Source organism: Emydura macquarii, unplaced genomic scaffold (assembly GCF_026122565.2).
Source record: "Emydura macquarii macquarii isolate MOO-44397 ecotype Brisbane River unplaced genomic scaffold, CSIRO-AGI_Emac_v2 contig_3470, whole genome shotgun sequence".
Taxonomy (NCBI): domain Eukaryota; kingdom Metazoa; phylum Chordata; order Testudines; family Chelidae; genus Emydura; species Emydura macquarii.
The window spans coordinates 8,920,390-8,940,700 of NW_027133607.1; the positions used below are offsets into that span (position 1 = coordinate 8,920,390).

The window sequence follows — 20,311 nt, forward strand, 5'->3', positions numbered from 1 at the left end:
CATCTCCCATGCAAACACTGAACAAGCTTGACACTGCTTATCTTAGGAGAACAGATGGGATGACAGCAAAGTGTCTATTACAATGCTATATTTATATGGGGGTTGATCTTTGGTGTGTTGGAAACAAGTGGGCTGTATGAGCACTGCAGTGGAAGGAACATTCATGGCTGCAATTATTCTATATGTCCATTTCCTACAAAATATCCCATCTGTCTCCTTAAATGTAAGACAACAGCTGCCTGATGGCACTACTTAGCTAGCTACATTTTTACACACTTTTAGATAGAATACCAGACTCTCACAGGGTTGTGCATTATGGAAAGAAACCTGATAAAATGTAAAAAAAATAAAAATAAAAAAAACCTAAAAAACAAAAATCTAGCTTAGAGATCTAGATGGAAAAAGCACATGATAGATTATAGCTAGTATGCCACAAACAAGTGAACAAAAATTACAACATAAAGAAGCAAACAAGCAATTTTGGACACACGTTACAGAAGGAAGGTCTGAAACTGTTACCTAACCTTTTCCTTCTCTCTCTTTAAGAGAGGGAAAATATTCTTACATCTACTTCTTTGTTTAGATCTTTGCAACAGTGGTTGTCCTGCAATGTACTATTAAAGTAGATTTGCATGGCTTATAAAGAGGTGGCCTGTTTTTCATTACTCCAGAGAGAATGTTGGTAGTTCAATGGGTATATAAGTAACATGATTCTGGAATAGTCTTTGAATTGATTTCTGATGCCACAGTGCCTAGATAGATAGATTAGACAGAAACTGTTCCTTTTCTTGGGGATCTTTCCACCAGTCATCTTTAGCACTGTGGAATCCATTTGGTTATGTTAGGTATATACACCAGTTTGCACAGAGCTGCTAATAGTAAGAAGGTGAATTTGTTTAAGGCCCCGCATTAACCACAACTCGATAGAGCTCACGGTCAGGAAGTTTTTCCTGATCTTAGTCTGAATATTCTCTCTCTTAAATGTAATTCTTTGGTCCTCTTTCTTCCTCCTTGTACCACCCTAGCTTACTACACCCTTCAAGTATTTGTAAGTTATGTTCCCTTGCTCAGTTTATGTTGCTTTGCCAAACTCTACCTATTTAGCCCTTAACTTTTCCTCATAATTCAATTCCTCCAGACCGCTAATTATTTTTAATTTCTCTCATTTCTCACCAACTTAATATCTTTCTGATAAAGAAATTTCCAGAACTGATTGCACTATTTCGGGTGTAGTTGCACCAGAGGGAGGGATGTTTTACATCACGCAAGAAGGAGTTTTACAGCACTCTCTCTCTGTTCTGTGATATGATGCCTCTGGGCATGCTGCCCAAAATTACATTATCTTTTTTTACAGTCGGTCTCTCCTTGGAGGGTGAGAGTGCCATAGGGAGGTAGTGCATTTTGAGCATGGAAGAGAGGTGGTTTGTGAAACACCAGGGTGAGAGAGGCCTATTGGGTTAGGAAGGATAGAGGTAGAGGGGAGCTACTTCTGGGGTTATATTTTTGGAAGTGGATTTCAGATTTAGGGATGATGGCCTGTGTTGGCAGCCTCGGAGGGTCTAATTTGGGTTCCTATCTGTGTTAGCTGCTGCATCCTTTCAGTGGGCATTTCAGAATGGCCAAGAGGGTTGAACCATGCTGTTTGTTTGGTGATATGAAGGCCCAAGGAGGGAATCACAGTTGTGAGGGCTTGGAGTCCTTGATCCCTGCTCAGCAGACGATCAGTAAGGAAAATACCTTGTATAAGATGAGAATCTGAAACAAAACAACTAGTTTGAAGCAAGAACCATCTTTTTGTTTTATGCTTATATAGCACCTAGCATAATGGAGTCCTGGACCATAACTGGGTCTCTTAGGCCCTAAATAATAGTCTTGGTGGCAGTGGTTTCACCTGTTATTTTGCAGTGTCATGGGATCTAATTACCAAAATCAATCAAGGCTTCAACTCTGCAATTTAGGAGCCTGCCTCTCCTGCACTACAGTTACTTGTCAAAACAAAATCTGTTAATAACTAATTACTTTTTTCTGCCAGCAGACAGAGTATATGGAAACAAAGTGATAATGCTGGATGAGTATAGTCAATCTCCTCTGCACCATCCACCTGGTAAGATGGTAGTTTCAGCAACATATATACAGTGAGATCTCCATGAGAGTCCACTCATTATTATTTATATAGTGTCAACAGTGGGCCAAGCGAAAAGCAAGGTCCAAGTCAAAAAGAGCTTACAACAGAAATAGGTAATGGGCAGACGAAAAATAGATTGCAGTGAAAAGGAGAAGGAATGAGCAATGCAGTGTGTTACAGTTCATCGTAGGTCTGAGATTTTTATTTATTCATTTTTAAAAATTTTTTGTAGATTTTTAAAAAAAACATCAGTATTGTTACACTTCCTTTTGGGGTGAACCGATTTATGGACCTTTTGGAAGACACATGTTTCTGTAACTTTTATATCCTTCTTTCTTAAAAGCCCATTCCAAAGTTTCCACAAGTGCAGTGAGGGCAATTCTGCTCTGCCTTCATTAAAATTTCATCAATTTTAATCCATCTTTATTATGCAACCATGCTTCCTTCCTTAAGTGGTCACTGCGGCCTAGCTTCACTGAATGACATTTATAGTTTGCTTTCCTTCATTTTTATTCTGTGCAATTTCAACCTAAATTGCATACAGGGAAAAGCAATTTTTTCCCATCTGGTATAGACATCTGAATGTGATACAGTATGATAAGTATAATCTATCTCTTTGTTACCAAGAATAAGGGGGGATATGATAGAGGCCTAGAAAATTATGAATTGTATGGAGAAAGTGAATAAGGAAATATTATTTACCCCTTCACCTACCACAAGAACTGGGGGTCATCCAATGAAATTAGTGGGCAGCAGGTTTAAAACAAACATAAGGAAGAACTTCTTCACACAACACAGTTAACTTGTGGAACTCATTGCCAGGGGATGTTGTGAAGGCCAAAAGTATAACTGGGTTCAAAAAAGAATTAGCTAAATTCATGGAGGATAGGTGCATAAATAGCTATTAGCCAAGATGGTCAGTGACACAAGCCCATACTCTGGATATCCCTAATCCTTGACTGCTAGAAGCTTGGAGTGGATGACAAGGGATAGATCACTAAATACATTGCCCTGTTCTGTTCATTCCCTCTGAAGCATCTGGCATCAGCTCTGACCCAGTATGGTTACTCTTATGTTCTTAAGAATCAGAATGGTTGAGTTTACCACTATAGCAGAATGATAAGCTCAAAAAGAAGTTGTTTCTTTCCTCTCTGGCTTTTGGCATAAAGATGACTTACAAAAGGGAGAAAATTAGACTTAAAAAAAAATATTTTTTTTAAAGGAAAATCTCAAAGAGATGAGCCTTTTAAAAGATATTCCAGTGCTGTGTAGGTTGGACAATTCTATTATGACTAAAGAACTAATGAAAGGTTAACAACAGAAGAATCAACGAAGTTGAGCAATTGAGAAGAAAAGGGGTCTTTAGTCAAACTGTTGAAAACCATATTTTTTTTTAATCTATTTTTTTTTACATTTGTTTAATTTCAATGTCTAGTTAACCTTTCAGATAAAAAAAGCTTTTATTAAAAAAAGTTTCAGCATATTTGCCAACCCTTTTATTATGGAATTAGTGCTCACAAACAACCCGGAGGTCCTCCAACAAAACCAAAGAACAATAAACTTGACATTTCTGATATTTCTAACATAGAAACAAGCAGAAATAAAACGTAAACACATACAACCTAGGCGGCCTTTTTGATCCATCATCAAGAAGCAATAAAGGGTACAAGCCCAATTTTAAAAAATCCTTTGCAGGTCACCTTTAAAGACACTATCACATAGTTTAGGCCAAAGACAGGTTTTGTTTAAAAAATGTGTGATAGAAAATATCAAAAACTTAGAAAACTTGAATAAAAATAAGAGTAAGGAAGGGGGACATGCTTGGAGCACAAAATCTTCTACTGCCAGGTGTGATGGACTGCACCTTCTGCTTAAATGCACTTGTGCCAATATGTAGCCTCCACTCACACTTGCACTGGATAACCACCTTCCTATGCTCCCTGACACACACCACCCAAGGACATGCAGGCGAGAGGCCAATGTATTTTTAACACCATGGTTTTGACACAGAACTTCCTACCGGAAATGCTGATCTTACTCACTCTGAGAACAGCACACTGTGCGTGACAACTGCTAAGCAGAAGATAGCAGAAAGGAGGAAATACTGTTAATACTGTAACAAGTGTGTTGGCAGCTAGGACACAACATTTTTAATTGTGCTGCACACCAACTCCTCAGAACTTCACAGCTCCTAAAACAGAGGGTCCCATTCATTTGCATGAGTATAACATGTAGGCAGCAGAGGACCAGTCCAGGAACCTACCCCTGCAACAAACCCCGTTGCCAGCTCTGCCCACACATCGACTCTAGTGACACCATCACTGGTCCTACCCACATCAGCCACACCATAAGGAGCTCATTCACCTGCACATCTACTAATGTAATATATGCCATCATGTGCCAGCAATGCCCCTCTGCCACGTACATTGGCCAAACTGGACTGTCACTATGGAAAAGAATAAATGGACACAAATCAGACATAAAAAATAACATCCATAAACCAGTCGGAGAACACTTCAATCTTCCAGGACACTCTGTAGCTGACTTGAAAGTTGCCATACTTCTACAAAAAAAACTTCAAAAACAGACTTCAGGGAGAAACTGCAGAGCTGGAACTCATCTGCAAACTTGACACAATCAAACTGGGTCTGAATTGGGACTTGGAATGGTTATCTCATTACAAGAAGTAATTGTCACTGTTCACACATTCTCACCTCCTAATCAATGGTTGTGAATAGGCCTCAACTACTCTAACTGAATGGACTTCGATTTTATCTACCTTCCCCATTGTTGTTACTTACCCTTGGATATGTATATATATCTCCTATCTGATTTCTGTTTCTTACATCTGACGAAGTGGGTTACAGCCCACGAAAGCTTATGCCTGCAGAAATTAAATTTGTTAGTCTTTAAAGTGCTACAGGACTCTCGTTGTTTTTTCATCTAAGAAAGTTATTCTTAGACTGAAGCAGGACAGACTTTATTGATGGGTTGTGTTTTTTAGAAGCTGAGCCTGTGGGTAATAAGGTTTCTCCCAAGCTCTGACTCCTACTTATTGGAATAACAGAAAGAGTAAAAGTCATCTGCAGTCGTCATCTGGGGGTGACTAAGGATATATCTATGCTACAAGCGCTGCAGTGGTACAGCTAAATTGACCTACATTTGAGGTATAGACCAGGCCTGAGACTGCACTAATGCTATATCAATCATTTGAGTTAAAAAATCATCTCCACGAGCGGTTAGCAGTACAGAGCCTATGACACTGTTCAGCAGTGAGTTCAAATTGCCACAAGAGGAAAAACAAGGAACTGTGACTTTTTGTTTTGTAGGGATGATAGGTAAGAAAGAACCCCTTATCTTCTATCATATATTGTACAGCTTTCCATAAGGCTTTCCAAACACAAGTAATTAAAAGCAACTTTTCAGATATATTTGACGGCCAAAGTTTTAACGTTTGCACTTCACTAGTTCCCATGTGGAGCCCTAAATCTCATCATGCAGAAATTAAGACTGATTTTTTTCATATTTAAACTGAGAGCTGAAATCTGCCTTGTAGAAGCAATACTCAGTCTGTTTCAGATGTGTTAAAAGACTGGATTTACATAGGAACATAGCTATACCAGACTGGACCAGTGGTCTATCTAGTCCAGTATCTGTCTCTGACCAGTACCAGCTGCTTAAGAGGAAGTTGCAAGAAATCCTGCATTAGGTCATTATAAAATAACCTGCCTATAGGGAAGATATTTTCCTAAATTCATTAGCAAGAGACTGACTCATACAACAAAGTAGGAAGTTTTCTCTCTCTTCCAAGCTCTTGGTTTTTTTTAAAAAAGTCCTTGCTAATGTAACTCTGGGATTTTTGTAATCCATGTTAAATGTCCAAACTTTTTGTTAAGTAGTTTGAAAGTGCATAGAAGTCACATCACACTTTTCCTGTACCCCAATAACTGAAAGAGGCTAATTCTCTCCCTCAGAGAATTTACTGAACTCACTTGTGTTAGGATAGCACATCAGTGAAGGAGCTGTATGAGCCAACTGGTCCTGCTGCACAGTTCTGTGGAGAAGTCAGGAGATCAGGCAGAATAGGAGATTGCGTGGGCCCAGAGATGGGAAGGCTCCCCATGCAAGGAGACAAATCTGAGTCTCTCAATAGACTAGCAGAAGCTACTTGGCTCTCCAGTTTCTGAAGTCAAACCTCCCTAGCTGAGATTAATTGGAAAAGCTTTAGATTTACCTGACAGACTTGAATGAACTGCTAGTGATGAGTTTTTGGGCCCAAGGGTGAGCGAGGAAACTAGTTGTCTGGTAGGTGTGTTACTCTGCTGGTTCATGAAGCCTTCCCCTTCAGGCCTGAGACACGGTGAGGACCCTTTCAATTTGCCTGACAATTTGCTTGTTACCCCCTCAGGCTCAGGAGACGCCGCCTCAGAACCTGCATAACAGCTAGCACAATAGTTGCTTTGCTTTTTGGTCATTTTCTCTTTCCTCCATTTTTTAAAAGGAAATTTTCTCCTCCAGTCCCACGTGCTATGACAGTCAGCAAGAACAAACGGCATAACAGGAAGGCGAGGTCATGGCCACTTCTAATTTAACGACAGCAAGGAAAGACCTTGGTTCATTCTGTTCCAAGAGCTATGTAGACCCCTACCACTTGAGCTACAAGCGAATCAGTTAGCAATATAGGAAACATCAGCTAATCAGTCTTAATTGTAATATGTTCATGAATAATCTACAGACCCTGATTTAACACACGCTAAAAAAAATGTATTAATTATTCAAAAAGTTAACTTCTTGTGGGCAATTTGCAGAAAGAGGCTACATTCATGGAAAGATTTATTTACCAAGCTCTATTTGGCAGTGCCCTTTAAAAAACAGAGCAGAAAATGCTGGAGACATTAAGTCTTGGAGGGGAGCTGGCAAAGCAAAATGTGTTCTAGCGCCTGCATGTGAAATTTCTTCTGGATTCTCAGAAGGAACTTTGTGCCGGCTCTGCATCCAGTGTTATCATTAATCCAACAGCAGTATGGGCTCCTTTATCTGGAGATCAGATTGCATCACTTTTCCTCAAGTATCTTTTGCCCCTTCTGTAAACTGATCATGTAACCTGTCTGACAAATCATCCAAAAAACGGTTTGAGCTTCAGTGTACCTTGGGATGCATTATACATGCCCTCTTCTTTGGAGCTATGTTATGGAGGGGAAAGAATAATCACAGCTGTATGGTGGGGTCAGAGACATCCTGCTGGGTGATGGGGTGGTGCTGGAATGTGATTCTATACTGAGAACATGCCACTTGGGGTGGGAGGGTGGCATGCTGAGCAGGATAGCAGAGAGGTCAAGTTCAGTTATATGTGTGCAACATCATTAGAGCAGCAGGTTTGCACTAGTGTAAATGATGGAAGTATTTGGCCGTGTAGGCAGACCCACAGAACTATGAACTTCCCAAATGAGACCTGTGCATAGAGGGAAATCTCCATCTTGCAAGGCCTAACAGGCATTAAATACCAAGATGGATCAAATTATTACTGGTTCCAAATTCCAAATTGCTCTTCCAAAGTCCATAACATACTTTACCTGGAACTTAGAAAAGCGTCAAATTCTTCCCTACTTCAAAGACATTCAGAAATTGTTCTCGGTTTGCAGTCAAAGGGGCCCTAGCCCAACCAGAGACTGGCTGAAAGTTTCCTGCTCATGTTATGCCACATGGGGTGGAGCATAAGCTGCTTCACGCTGGCAATAACGTGAGCATCCTAGAAAGTCAGGATGTCTGCCTCATTTATTGTAGCCCTGCCTCATTGCAGATTCTCCTCTCCACCTGTTTAAGGAAGACACATCTATCCGCTAATTCCCTGACTCCCTCCACAACATACATCAATTCTTGACACATTCCCTATTGCCCCAGCCCCTCTGAGCAGGCAATACATAAGAACTTGGGATAGTTAAGAAAAAAGTTTCATACCAAATCTTGGGCCTTGTAGGTAAGAATGGACGGGACAAAATATGCATGAACCAGACCTGTGATAGAAATATGGGCTATGGGCACAAGAACTTTGCCCAGCAGAGGACTGACTAGCATTTTGCCAGGAACCCAAAGGCTGCACTTAACTGGTATAAAATGGAGCTGATTGAAGCCACTCTAAACTTTAATATGAAGACTGTGGTCTTCAGCGAAGATGCTCAGATCGAGAGCAATCACTGCACGCTGGGACATGAAGTCTCCCTGGGCTGCATCTTCTGAGGCTGCACTTTTGCAACCCTGGGTTTAAGCAATGGCAGACACACCAGCACTGATGTGCACTGGCTTTCAGAGAATACATTTGATTCCTAGGAGCAGGAGTAGCAGCAGCAGCCATCAGTACAAAATGAATCCCTCTGCACGTCATTAGAATTGCCCACAGAGGTGCAATGTTTTATTTGCTGTCACAATTAGCAGGCTAATGTCCACAGTTAATATTGCACTGGCAGAGTAAGTCTTAAATTAACATTTACTATCTCATGCCTGCACCATAACAGAGTGTCTTAGTACTGGCCTTAACAGTGATTATGGCAAACCTTAAGAGTTAAAAACCTGAGTGATCAGTTGGCTTTCAATCCTTAACAAGGGTTCTCCTTTTCACGGTGGAGCTTGATTTATCATGGGTCCCTTGCCTTCCATCCATCTGATTACTACTTTCCTTTCTTCCCTTTCTTTTTGGGGGAGCCGGGCCAGGAAAAACCACGGAACTCCAGGCAGGCAGCAGCATTGTGAGAAATGTAGTAGGCATTGAGCATGGCAGCTGGGCTAAGGATATCCACTTCGCTCACTGGCTTCTTTGTTTTCTTCTTGGAGCCTTTGGATTTGCTGCGTTTGGATTTGCCACCTTTACCTCCCTGTAAAAACAGAACAGCAACAAAAAAACCTGGGATTGCGAAAAGATCTGGATCATTATTGTGTCCGTGCCAACTACAAGAACCCAGAGCACTTCACTCCTAAATTGCAATATTCCCTTGCTCATGTCATCCAGCACTGGGGTTCCACATACAGCTATATTGCTGCAACAAAATCATGATCTGCAGCACTCCCAGCTATGTTAGTCCAGGGCTCTTGACCACAGACTACCTTCCTGGTTGTGGATTTTTTTATATGGACTAATAGTTATGACACAGTAACAGATCTCCCAAATCCATATCACCTCTATTATGGACTAGGTTAGATTGTGAAAAAGATAATCAAGAAAGGAAAGGCTGCATAGATATTTTTGATACAATTGGTGGATTAAAGTGAGCAATCTAAACAGTCAATTAGTGCTCCAAACTGTGTTTACATCTAGCTAAAAAAAGATCTGCAGATGAAAGTTATTAATCCAAATAAAATAGATGTTTACTGAGAACTTGTTCAATTAATGCACTAAAATTTAATTCTGAAGCACATAAAATGTATGCTGTATCACCATCCCCTACTCTTTGCCTGTTTGTTTTGTCGTGGAAAGGATCACACAGCTTCTCTTTTAGGGTTGAATTGAGCAGAACTTTAATTGTGACATACACACAGGAAGCTATAGCTATAGGGAAGCCCAGACAGCACGTCCCTGTGCTGATCTCTGGAACTTTGCCTTGGTACAAAATACAGATGGCTTATATAGGTTTTTAAAATTCCTTTTTTACATATAGATCGTATAGTGGAGTTTCTGATATTTAACAGGTCATTTACCGCACATAGGGTACTTATAACACACACTGGGGGTCTCATGGTACCAGCATGTCCCAGTGATTCTTCCGATGCCAGTGGGTCCCAAGTCACATACAGTCATCTATCTGACAGGGTATGGCTGGGTGCAGTTACAAAGGTAGTTAACGTCTTACAACATAGACCAATGATTTTGCATTTCTACTGTAGTTCTGACATCCTGCCCGAATTTAGCATTTCTATCACAGTTCCAGTCTAAGGCATCCTGTCTGAATTTTTTGTGATTCCACAGTTTTGAGGTTATAAAAACAGGATTACTTAGCAGTAACTGTTGTTCTTCAAGATGTGTTGCTCATATCCATTCCAATATAGATGACTGCACACCACCGTGCACTGGTTCCCAGAACTTTTTTCCTCTTAGCAAGCCCCGTAGGGTCGGCTCAGGCGCCCCCTGGAGTGCTGCGCTCATGCCGCGGTATATGAGGCACCGCCAACCCTGCGGGCCCTCAGTCCCGTCTTTCTGCCGACTCCGACAGCAGGGACGGAGGGTGGGTGTGGAATGGATATGAGCAACACATCTCGAAGAACAACAGTTACTGGTAAGTAACCCTGTTTTCTACTTCAAGTGATTGCTCATATCCATTCCAATATAGGTGATTAAAAAGCAATAACTTGGAGGTGGGTAGGAGTCATCGGCGAGCTGCTCTCATTAGTACGGCCCTGCCGAAGCCCGCGTCCTCTCTCGCCTGCTGCACGATGGCGTAGTGGGACGTGAAGGTGTGAACCGATGACCAGGTAGCTGCTTTGCAGATGTCCTGCAGAGGCACGCTTTCCAGGAAGGCCGCTGACGAGGCCTTGGCTCTGGTTGAGTGCGCCGAAACAGCCCCTGGAAGCGGCGCCTTCGCCTGCTCGTAGCAGCACCTGATGCAGGCGGTGATCCAGGCGGAGATGCGCTGGGTGGAGACAGATGAGCCCTTCATCCGGTCCACCACCGCCACGAACAGCTGTGTTGACTTCCGGAACAGCCGTGTCCGCTCGATGTAGTATGCGAGGGCTTGTCTCCCGTCCAGCGAGTGCCAGCTCCGCTCCTCCTCCGAGCCATGCGGTTTTGGAAGGAACACGGGGAGGAAGATATCCTGGTTATAGTGGAACTGGGACACCACCTTAGGCAGGAAAGCCGGGTGAGGTCTCAACCGCACCTTGTCTTTATAAAAGACGCTGTAGGGGGGCTCCGAGGTTAAGGCTCTTATCTCGGAGACCCTCCTAGCCAATGTAATGGCCACTAGGAAGGCTACCTTCCACAAGAGGATGAGCAGCTCGAAGGGGGTCCCGTTAGTCTGGTGAGGACCAGGTTCAAGTCCCAGGGAGACACTGGGTCACGGACCTGCGGGTACAGCCTCTCCACCCCCTTGAGGAATCTGACTGACATGGGATGGGAAAATAATGACCTCCCTTCCATCGGCTGGTGGAAGGCCGAGATGGCCGCCAGGTGCACCTTCAGAGAGGCCAGCGCTAAACCCTGGAGCTTCAGGTGGAGCAGGTTCTCCAGAATCGCCTGTATAGGCGAGCAGCTCGGTGGGATGCCCCGGGACTCCGCCCAACAGGTAAACTGCTTCCACTTGGCCCGGTACACCACTTGAGTGGAGGGTTTTCTGCTGCCCAGCAGAACCTGTTGGACCTGCGCCGAGCAGGCTCTCTCTCCCTCCGTCAGCCACAGAGTCTTCATGCCATCAGGTGGAGGGAGTCCAGGTCTGGGTGCAGCAGGCGAACCTGGTCCTGGGAGAGCAGGTCGTAACGCCTCAGGAGTGGCACTGGCGGGGTGATGGACAGGTCCAGCAACATGCTGAACCAGTGCTGCCTCGGCCAGGCTGGGGTGATCAGTATGACGTCCGCTTTGTCCCTCTTGATCTTCAAGAGGACTTTGGGCAGTAGCGGAATGGGGGGAAACGCATACATGAGGGTCCCCGTCCAGTCTATGAGGAACGCATCGGAGATGGAGCCCGGCTTGCAACCCTGGAGCGAGCAGAACCTCAGGCACTTCCTGCTCCAGGACGACGCGAACAGGTCCAGTTGGGGAAGTTTTGCAGAAGATAAAACTTACCACCTCCGGATGTAGCAACCAGTCATGTTGGGGTAGAAACGACCTGCTAAGGCGGTCCGCCTCGTTGTTCCTGACCCCCGGGAGGTGAGAGGCAGGTATGTGGAAGTCATGCCTCACCGCAAAATCCCAAAGTCGAATGGCCTCCTGGCAAAGGGCCGAGGAGCGCGCTCCCCCCTGCCTGTTCATATAGAACATGGCTGCTGTGTTGTCCGTGAAGACCTGCACCATCCTGCTCCTCAGGAATCTGAGGAGCACCTTGCAGGACAGTCGGACTTCTCTGAGCTCCTGGACGTTGATATGGAGACTCCTCCCCTCCTCCGACCAGAGCCCCTGGGTGCTCAGGTCGCGGCTGATGTGGGCCCCCCATCCCACATCCGAAGCGTCCGTAATAAGGGTGACTGATGGGGCCACGTCTTGGAACTGAACCCCTCTCAGTACTTCCCCGGGAGTCCTCCACCAGTTCAGGGAGGTCAGTACCTGTGTGGGAACCGTGACCACCCTGTGCAAGGAGTGCCTGGACGGTGCATACACCGAGGCTAACCAAGCCTAGAGAGGCCTGAGCTTGAGGCAAGCCAGCTTCACCACATACGTACAGGCCGCCATGTGTCCCAACAGCTGCAGGCTGTGCCTGGCTGTTGTCATGGGAGACCTGTGGAGTTGGTCGATTATGGTGGCCATCGCCTCGAAGTGAGGCTGTGGGAGGAAGGCTCTGGCCTGAGTGGCATCCAGGGTGGCCCCAATGAAATCTATGCGCTGCACCGGGGTGAGAGTGGACTTCTGCTCGTTGATGAGCAGCCCTAGTCTGGTGCATGTCACGCAGGGAGTGCCAGGCTGTTCCTCACGTGGGCCCCGGACCTGCCCCAGATCAGCCTGTCATCCAGGTAGGGGAAGTTCTGGACCCCTCTGCGGCATAGGTGGGCCGCCACCACCGCCATGCACTTTGTGAAGACTCTGGGGGCAGACGAGAGGCCAAAGGACAGGGCCGAGAATTGGTAATGGCAGCCAGCTACCATAAATTGAAGGAAGCGCCTGTGCCTGGGAAGGATGGAAATATGAAAATACACATCCTTTAGCTTGAGGGCGGCGTACCAGTCTCCTGGATCCAGTGTGGGGATGATGGAGGCTAGGGAAACCATACGGAACCTGAGACGTCTGATGAACTTGTTCAGACGGCGAAGATCTAATATGGGTCTCAGGCCCTCCTTTGCCTTGGGGATGAGGAAATACCTGGAGTAGAAACCCCTCCGTTTCCTGCGGAGGGACTGCTTCCACAGCCCTGCGGAGGAGGAGGGAATTCACCTCCTGCAACAGGCGTTGCTTGTGAGAGGGGTCCCTGAAGAGGGACGGGGTGGGGGGGAATCTGGGGGGAAGGCCGTAAACTGAAGGGCATATCCCCTGAGAACTACGCCGAGGACCTAGTAGTCTGATGTAATACTTTTCCACTCGGCGTAGTAGGGCCTGAGCCTTTCCGCAAACAGACGGGACGGATCCAGGAGAAGGGTATTGGTGCCCTGGATCCAGTGCGGGCACCAAGGAGTGCTTGATGATTTGCGATCCTCAGCTGCAGGGCCCTGGTGGAATAGACCTTGTGGCCGAACAGGTTTAGTTTTTTGTTATCTTTATTTTGGGGCTTGTTGCCCGGGCCGCCTTGTCTGTCTCTTTGGTTGGCCGCGTCCACCACTAGGGTCCCGGAGGTTGGGTGGGTATAAAGGAACTCAAACCCCTCCGATGGAACATAGTACATTTTCTCAGTGCCCTTGGAGATGGGAGCAACCGAGGCAGGGATTTGCCAGAGAGCCTTGGCCAGCTTCAGGACTCTCTCGTGAACTGGGAGGGCCACTCTAGATAGCCCCACCGACCCAGCCACACCAAAGACGGGATCCTCCTCCTCAGAGAGCTCCTTCAGTTCTATATTGAGGTTGCTGGCCACCCTCATAAGGAGCTCCTGATAAACTTTGAAATCCGGTAGGGGTGCCCTGTGGTTCCTGGCGGTCACCTGGTCAGGGGAGGAGGAGGAGGATTGTGGAAGGGGCCCAGTGGAGGGTCCCTCCTCAGGATCCGATTTCTCCTCCGAGAAATGACCCTTAGCGGCTGGCTAGGTGGGGGGGTACCGGTTGTGACACTGACGATGGGACAGAGACAGTACCCTGCCCCATCTGCGCCCCCCATGGATCCCAGCATGGCCACTGCCATGGACCTTATGGCCATCCTGGTGCCGGTATCTGTGCCAGCTGTGGTGCTTCTGGACGGTGCATGCCCTTGCGGGACCCCGCGCCACTAGAGCGGTACCCACGGTGCCTACAGCTCCCGCCCATCTTTGTCAGGGACCTGCTCTGCGCCGCCACCGCCGAGGATGAGGAGTGCCGGTGCCGCCGCGAACGGTGCCGTCAGGGAGGTGTACAGCTCGATGAGCTGGAGGACGACCTCCGTCTCGGTGCCGAGGTTTTGCGAGGTTTTGCAATGATGTGCGGTGTGTGTCATCGGTGCCAATTCCTCCAGCACCGGGATCCGCGCCTGACTCCGTTCTGAGGATCGAGACCGGTGCCATGGTGACGAGGGTGCCAGGGTGCGGGAGTGCGCACCTCGTGCGAAGCGGAACGGGAGCAGCGTCGCCTCGAGCGCGAAACCTCCGGTGCCGTGTACCTTCCTCAGTGCCACGGTGCGGAAGAGCTCGACGACCCAGAGTCGGAGCTGCGAGGGGAGCCGGCACGCTCTACCCTCTCTGACCGTCTGGGGGGAGACTTGTACTGCGGTCTCGACCACCCACCAGAGGCACCCAGCGCAGGTTTACCTCGAGACGCCGGTCCCTGCACCCTCAGCCGAGGGGAGGATGGAGGCGTGGGCATGGCCATCAGGGCGCGTGCCGCCTGGAACGCCTCCGGTGTCGACGGTCCTCGTAGGGGCACTCCCTCACCCCCAGGAGTCGGGGGAGGCTCCCTGCGTGGAGATGCACCAGCCACAGGCCATTGAGTTCACTCTGGCACCTGCATCTCCCGACTCCCCCCAGGCCGCGCAGGCGGTGCAGGGGAGTCCTGGCGCTCAGTGCCCTGGTGCTTCTTTTTCTTTGGCACTGGCGACTGGTCAACTCCGGTGCCGGTGGAGTGCTCCGCACCGAGGAGACTCTCAGTGCCGCGGAAGAATGCATCGGTTCAGAGTCCGGGCGGAGCGCCAACTCCATCAGGATGGCCTTCAAGCGAGCGTCCCATTCTTTCTGGGTCCTCGGCTTGAAGGCTTTGCAGATCCTGCACTTGTCCTTCCTGTGCTGTTCTCCCAGACAGCGGAGACAGCACTCATGAGGGTTGCTCACCAGCAAGGGCTTGCTGCAAGCGGCGCAGGACTTAACACCGGTTGAGCCAGGCATGGCCCAACCTTAAGCCCCTAAGGGCTTCTTATCTAATCTAATGCTAACTATCTACACTTAACAGCTAATTAATTCTAATACTTAACTACAAAGAACTAGAACAGTTCAAACGGGGAATGCTACTTGCTAGAAGGCAAGAGGCAAGACATTCCAGTCACTGTCACAAGCGGAAAAAAGGGACTGAGGGCCCGCAGGGTCAGCGGTGCCTCATATACCGCGGCATGAGTGCAGCACTCCAGGGAGCACCTAAGCCGACCCTATGGTGCTTGCTAAGGGGAAAGAAGTTCCAGGAACCAATGCACGGTAGCACGCACTCACCTATATTGGAATGGATATGAGCAATCATTCGAAGTAGAACCAGGGTGATACTTCACCCAACTGGGGACTGTGGCTGCTACTATAATATAATATAAATTCTTCGTCTAATAGCAAAAAGCATAACTATCTGCTTTAGCAAATACATGTATACTGAACAGGTATCTATTTAATACTCACCAAGAGCCTGATCCAAACCCTAATGAAGTCAATGGAAAAACTTCAATCAAATTCAATGGATTTGGCTCAGGCCCTTAGCTCCCACAGTGCTGCTAGAGCAGACAGATCCTCTGCGTATGGTCATTTTGAATATTTAAAGCTCTGTTAAAGGACCTGTAGAGAAAACATGTAGAAGAAATATGGAAACATTTCAAGGTAGGCAAATACCATGAGGAGAAGGAAGAGTGATTTTCAAGGCTACAGCACAGGTGCAGAGGATGGAATGATGAGCACGTTTCAAGAGGAAAGGGACGCAAGAATACCTACATTTCCTAAGTGATTGAAGGTTCTTGGACTTTGGCCTCATGCTAAACAGCACATCCATTGTACACTGGGTAGCCTGGTGTTACTGCCCAACTAGTGATGGGTTATATAGCTAATTTCACACACTCTGTTAAATGACTGTATTGGTGCATTCCTCACAAGAAATGCACCAGTTGATGCACAAGAGAAACAAATGACTTTGATACAGTCTAGAAACATTATGAACATCATCACTTCAGTGTTAATTATGGGAACAGGAGTGCACCTACCACATTTTTACAGTGTAAACCCTGAGAAGTACCTCTACGACTCAGTACACCTCAGCAAAAGAGAGACATAAATTGAAATTCAGTGACATAGTCCTGGGACACAACCCATGTGACTCAATCCACAAATAGACATAAAGGAACATGTATGGTAAAAATAAGGGGAAATACAATTCAAATGAAAAGCAGGTTCAATCTGCAACATCCTCAGAAAAACAAGATCCCAATGGAAAATGCAGAGCACAAGTTGTAAGGGATGAAGGTTTGAGATACAATACTGCCAGTCACATGGAGAGGAAACTGCTGGCAATCAGACATCTTTTAGTGTAAGTGACAAACTTTCCTACAAATAGTAATTGGATAGCTATAATTTGTTGAATGCTCCTTGTAATGTAATGTGTACGATTTATGACGTAAATGCTCATGTAGATAGATTTTTAGCAAGCCTCCTGAATTACACTCCCATACATTTGTGCCCTGAAAACAGATGCACTAGCAAATCTTTGAAGTGCAATTATTTTCCTGTTGGAAATTTTGCCCATAGTTTTAAAGTGTGGACAGCATTTTGTGATCCTTCAGGTTGCAAGGCACTATATTTAAGTGCAAGTAGTTATGGGGCTGCGAGTTATTTGGGAGGTTGCAATTGTCTCACCACTATTGCTTCTCCTTCATTGTGATACATGCTTCTGACCACCCAATTCTTTGCTTGCCCACGATCATTATCAGCAGTGAAGCACTTTCATTATTTCTGATGAGCTCTAAATCCTCACTTCCTGTCTCTCAATTAAACTACAGAACAGAAAGCTGAAGTCTGCATATTCTGTGGCAACAAAGCCTAGAAGATTCCAATTTAGGGATCTCTTACAAATTTACCAGGAATCCAAGGGCTGCATCCACTTGCACGACATTGAAGAGATTGCAGCCCTCTCTCATCTCACAAAGGCATAGCTCAGACAGCTCCCAGGTCCAAGCAAAATGTAAGTAACTATTCTATTCTGGATCTCACTCTATGTCCAGCACCACGGTACCTTGCCCCCCTCCAAAGAAGCTGGACATTTCTACTTTTGTGGAAAGTGCAATGGAGTCTTCATTGACCTCAAGTGGTCAGAATTTTCATTTTACAAAGCATGTGTCTGCCTACTCACAAATATGGCAAAGTAGAAACTGGTGCACCCACGCATACACCCTAAAATGTAAGTTAGGTAGGTCAGTTTGTGTTCATCAGCCTTGAAAATGAACCTTTCAGATTCACAGCACAGTAGGAACCCCAATTTAATGAACACTGATCTTATAAATGACTGGCTACATGACCCATTTTTATCCCTTCATCAGTAAGGCACACAAGTATTTACTTGAGTAAGGAGCAGAGTTCACATGCACCCACAGCATGGGTGTACTGACTTCCCTATACACTGGACATAGTGCCTTAGGCTGTGTCTACCAGTTATGTCGGTATAACTTATGTCGCTCAGGCATGTGAAAAAACACACACACACCCCAGTGACGTAAGTTATACAGACATAAAAGCAAGCGTGGACAGCACTAGGAAGGTCTCCTGCCGACAGTTACCACCATTCATTGGGGTGGTTTAATGTTGATGGAAGAGCTCTCTCACATTGGCATAGAGTGGCTACATGAGAGGTCTTACAGCAGCACAGCTGCATCAGTTCAGCTTTGCCACTGTAAGCTCTTTTGTGTAGTCTTGGCCTAAGTAACATAACAAAAGTGATGTTAATGAAGAACATGACAACATCCCTTCACATTCTGATGCCTTCAGTGCATTGGAAATCCCTCTGCAGTGGTTTGAAGGACAAGAAGAAAGTGATGCAGTGTAACTCCTAGTTTTTAAAAAGCTGACAGATTTGGTGGCAAAGAAGAGAGGCAGGTTTTTTAAAGAAAAATCAGCTATTTATTTCACCAGTGACTACAGGGACACTACAGCAGAATATGATTGTACAATACTGCATAAAGTAGTGAAATCCATCTGCAAGACTGTAACAGGCACATTGTATACTTTTATTACCATTCATTATGTACACTATCACTGAACAATTAGTACGCTAATGTATGCACCATTTCTACTCTAATTTTGAGATATTCAATTCTATGAACTCCTCAATCCCCAGTTAGTTCATAGAGCTTCTACTGCATAAATAAATATAAAATTAACTTGTATTACCATGGTAAGTCCTTGTATTGACCTGAACTGATGGACTCTGCATGAAGCCCTGAAGATGGACCCTGCAATATACAAATTGTGCAGAGGGTTACATACCATCAGATATCATCACGGTGTTGCTCTCTATTCCCCCTCAACCCTGTGGTCAGCTAGAAAAATGAAACAGAACAAGTAGCAAAATGAGCTCCTCCCAAAAACCTTCTACCTTGCGCAGACAACTACACTAGGCTAGAACTTTTACTTGCCAGTAAAAGTAAAAAATCTGTTGAATCATCTACACCAGTTGTTCATGGCTCCGTAGTCTGCTGGAGATTTCCTGCATTGCTCTGAGACAGGAGCTCTCCTGTGTTGTAAGAGACCATCTGGATATCAGAACAGCGTGGAGGTAAGAAAGGGGGTGGGGGGCGAGATCTAACTTGCAGCTCACTGTACAGATAGCGAACTGGGAAAGAAGCTACCGGGGGGAGATGTGCAATAGTTCTGTGAAGTTGGTACAGTTTACAGCCACCAACCCTTCCCCTCAAAATCAACCTCAGTTCCTGCTGTTTCCAAATTGCATTTCTGATGGGGGGCGGGGAGGAAACGTTCTCTCTTTCTTAAGCTCCCATCACCCTAGCGCCGAAGCAAAGCGTCCCCGTTGCAAAGCCGGAGAAGGGGATGACATCGCCAGGGCAGGTTTCTGGCCCGTGAACGGATGGGCATGGTGCAATGCCGCCCAGCCTAGCGCAGGTTATCGCGGGAGGAGGTTAGGCCAGGGGTGGTCGGGGTGTCCTGCCTCCTGCCTCGGCTCCGCGGGGGCTGACGAGCTGCTCCTCTTCGAGGATCCTCCACCGCTGCGCTGCCTTTTCTCATTGCAGGCAGGGGAGGCGGGCAGCGATTGCCCGCGGCGCTGCTATCCAGCCAGGCCCCGCACGCATCCCCCTCACCCCCGCCGGGGGGCGCCCCTCACCGGCCCAGGCGCCGCAGGCCCCCAAACGGGCCCGGAACCCCCGGAACGCCGCATCGCCCGGTGACCAACCCGCGCGCAGGGAGCCGCGGTGCACGCCTGCATCCCCCCGGGGCGGGGCGGGGCGCACCCATCCTCCCCCGGCCCCGCACCCACCGCGCCCGCCCCAGGCGTCCCGTTCCGTTCCTTCGCGCCTGCGCAAACACACCGCCTCTCCTGCACGAGCTACAGCCCGGAGCGCGCGCCCGCACCGCCTGCCTGCCTGCCTGCCTGACCCGAGGGGGGTCGGCTCGCGCTCCCCGCCGCAGGCGCCGGGGCCAGGGGCAGCCACTGTGGGCGCGCCCTCCTCCTCCGAGGAGTGGGCGGGGTCTGCCCTTTGTTTACCCCTCTCACGCGCCGTTACCAAGGAAGGGGCGTGGCTCGGCCAGACCCCGCCTCCCCTGCGTACGGATGACGTGATTCCCTCCGTGTGTTCCAAACAGTCCCGATCTGCAGGGGGCGCACCCCGCCTCCTGCTGCCCCGCCCCCGGCCCGCGAACCCCCCTGGAGCCTTTTTGGTGGCGGGGCCGAGGCGGTCTGCGCGCGCCCCAACTCTCCGCCTGTGGCGGTTGGCGCCCAACGGTCACCTCAGGGAAAGGGCGGGAAAACTCCCGGCGTTCGGGGTATCGCTCTCGGCGGGAAAGTCAGCAAATAGCGAAAGGCGCCGAACCGCCTTTCCGCCGCCCGCACAGCCACGGGGCCGATCTGACCTGACAGACTCCCTCTCTCACCCCTCCACACAGCAAGAGGCTGACAAGCCTCCCCATATAGCGCAGGGGGCCGGGGCAGCCTTCCCCTCTGCTCCCCCCAACTCACAAGGGACTGAACTGC

The 20,311-nt window shown here is 47.4% G+C and overlaps 1 protein-coding gene across 7 annotated transcripts; it reads right to left on the reverse strand.

Moving 5' to 3' along the window:
- Positions 1-8,506: 8,506 nt before the first annotated feature.
- Positions 8,507-20,084, reverse strand: SMKR1 (small lysine rich protein 1). 7 transcript variants are annotated; one of them, XM_067534908.1, is made up of 3 exons: positions 20,068-20,084; positions 18,496-18,557; positions 8,507-8,994 (listed from the first exon to the last, which is right to left on the reverse strand). In XM_067534908.1, exons 2-3 carry the CDS (start codon positions 18,496-18,498, stop codon positions 8,791-8,793), a joined length of 207 nt encoding a protein of 68 aa, XP_067391009.1. In that variant the 5' UTR covers positions 18,499-18,557; positions 20,068-20,084; the 3' UTR covers positions 8,507-8,790. The 7 variants fall into 7 exon arrangements, with proteins under 7 accessions (XP_067391009.1, XP_067391004.1, XP_067391005.1 ...); XM_067534903.1 differs by lacking the exon at positions 20,068-20,084 and adding an exon at positions 19,650-19,779; XM_067534904.1 differs by lacking the exon at positions 20,068-20,084 and adding an exon at positions 19,598-19,655.
- Positions 20,085-20,311: the final 227 nt, after the last annotated feature.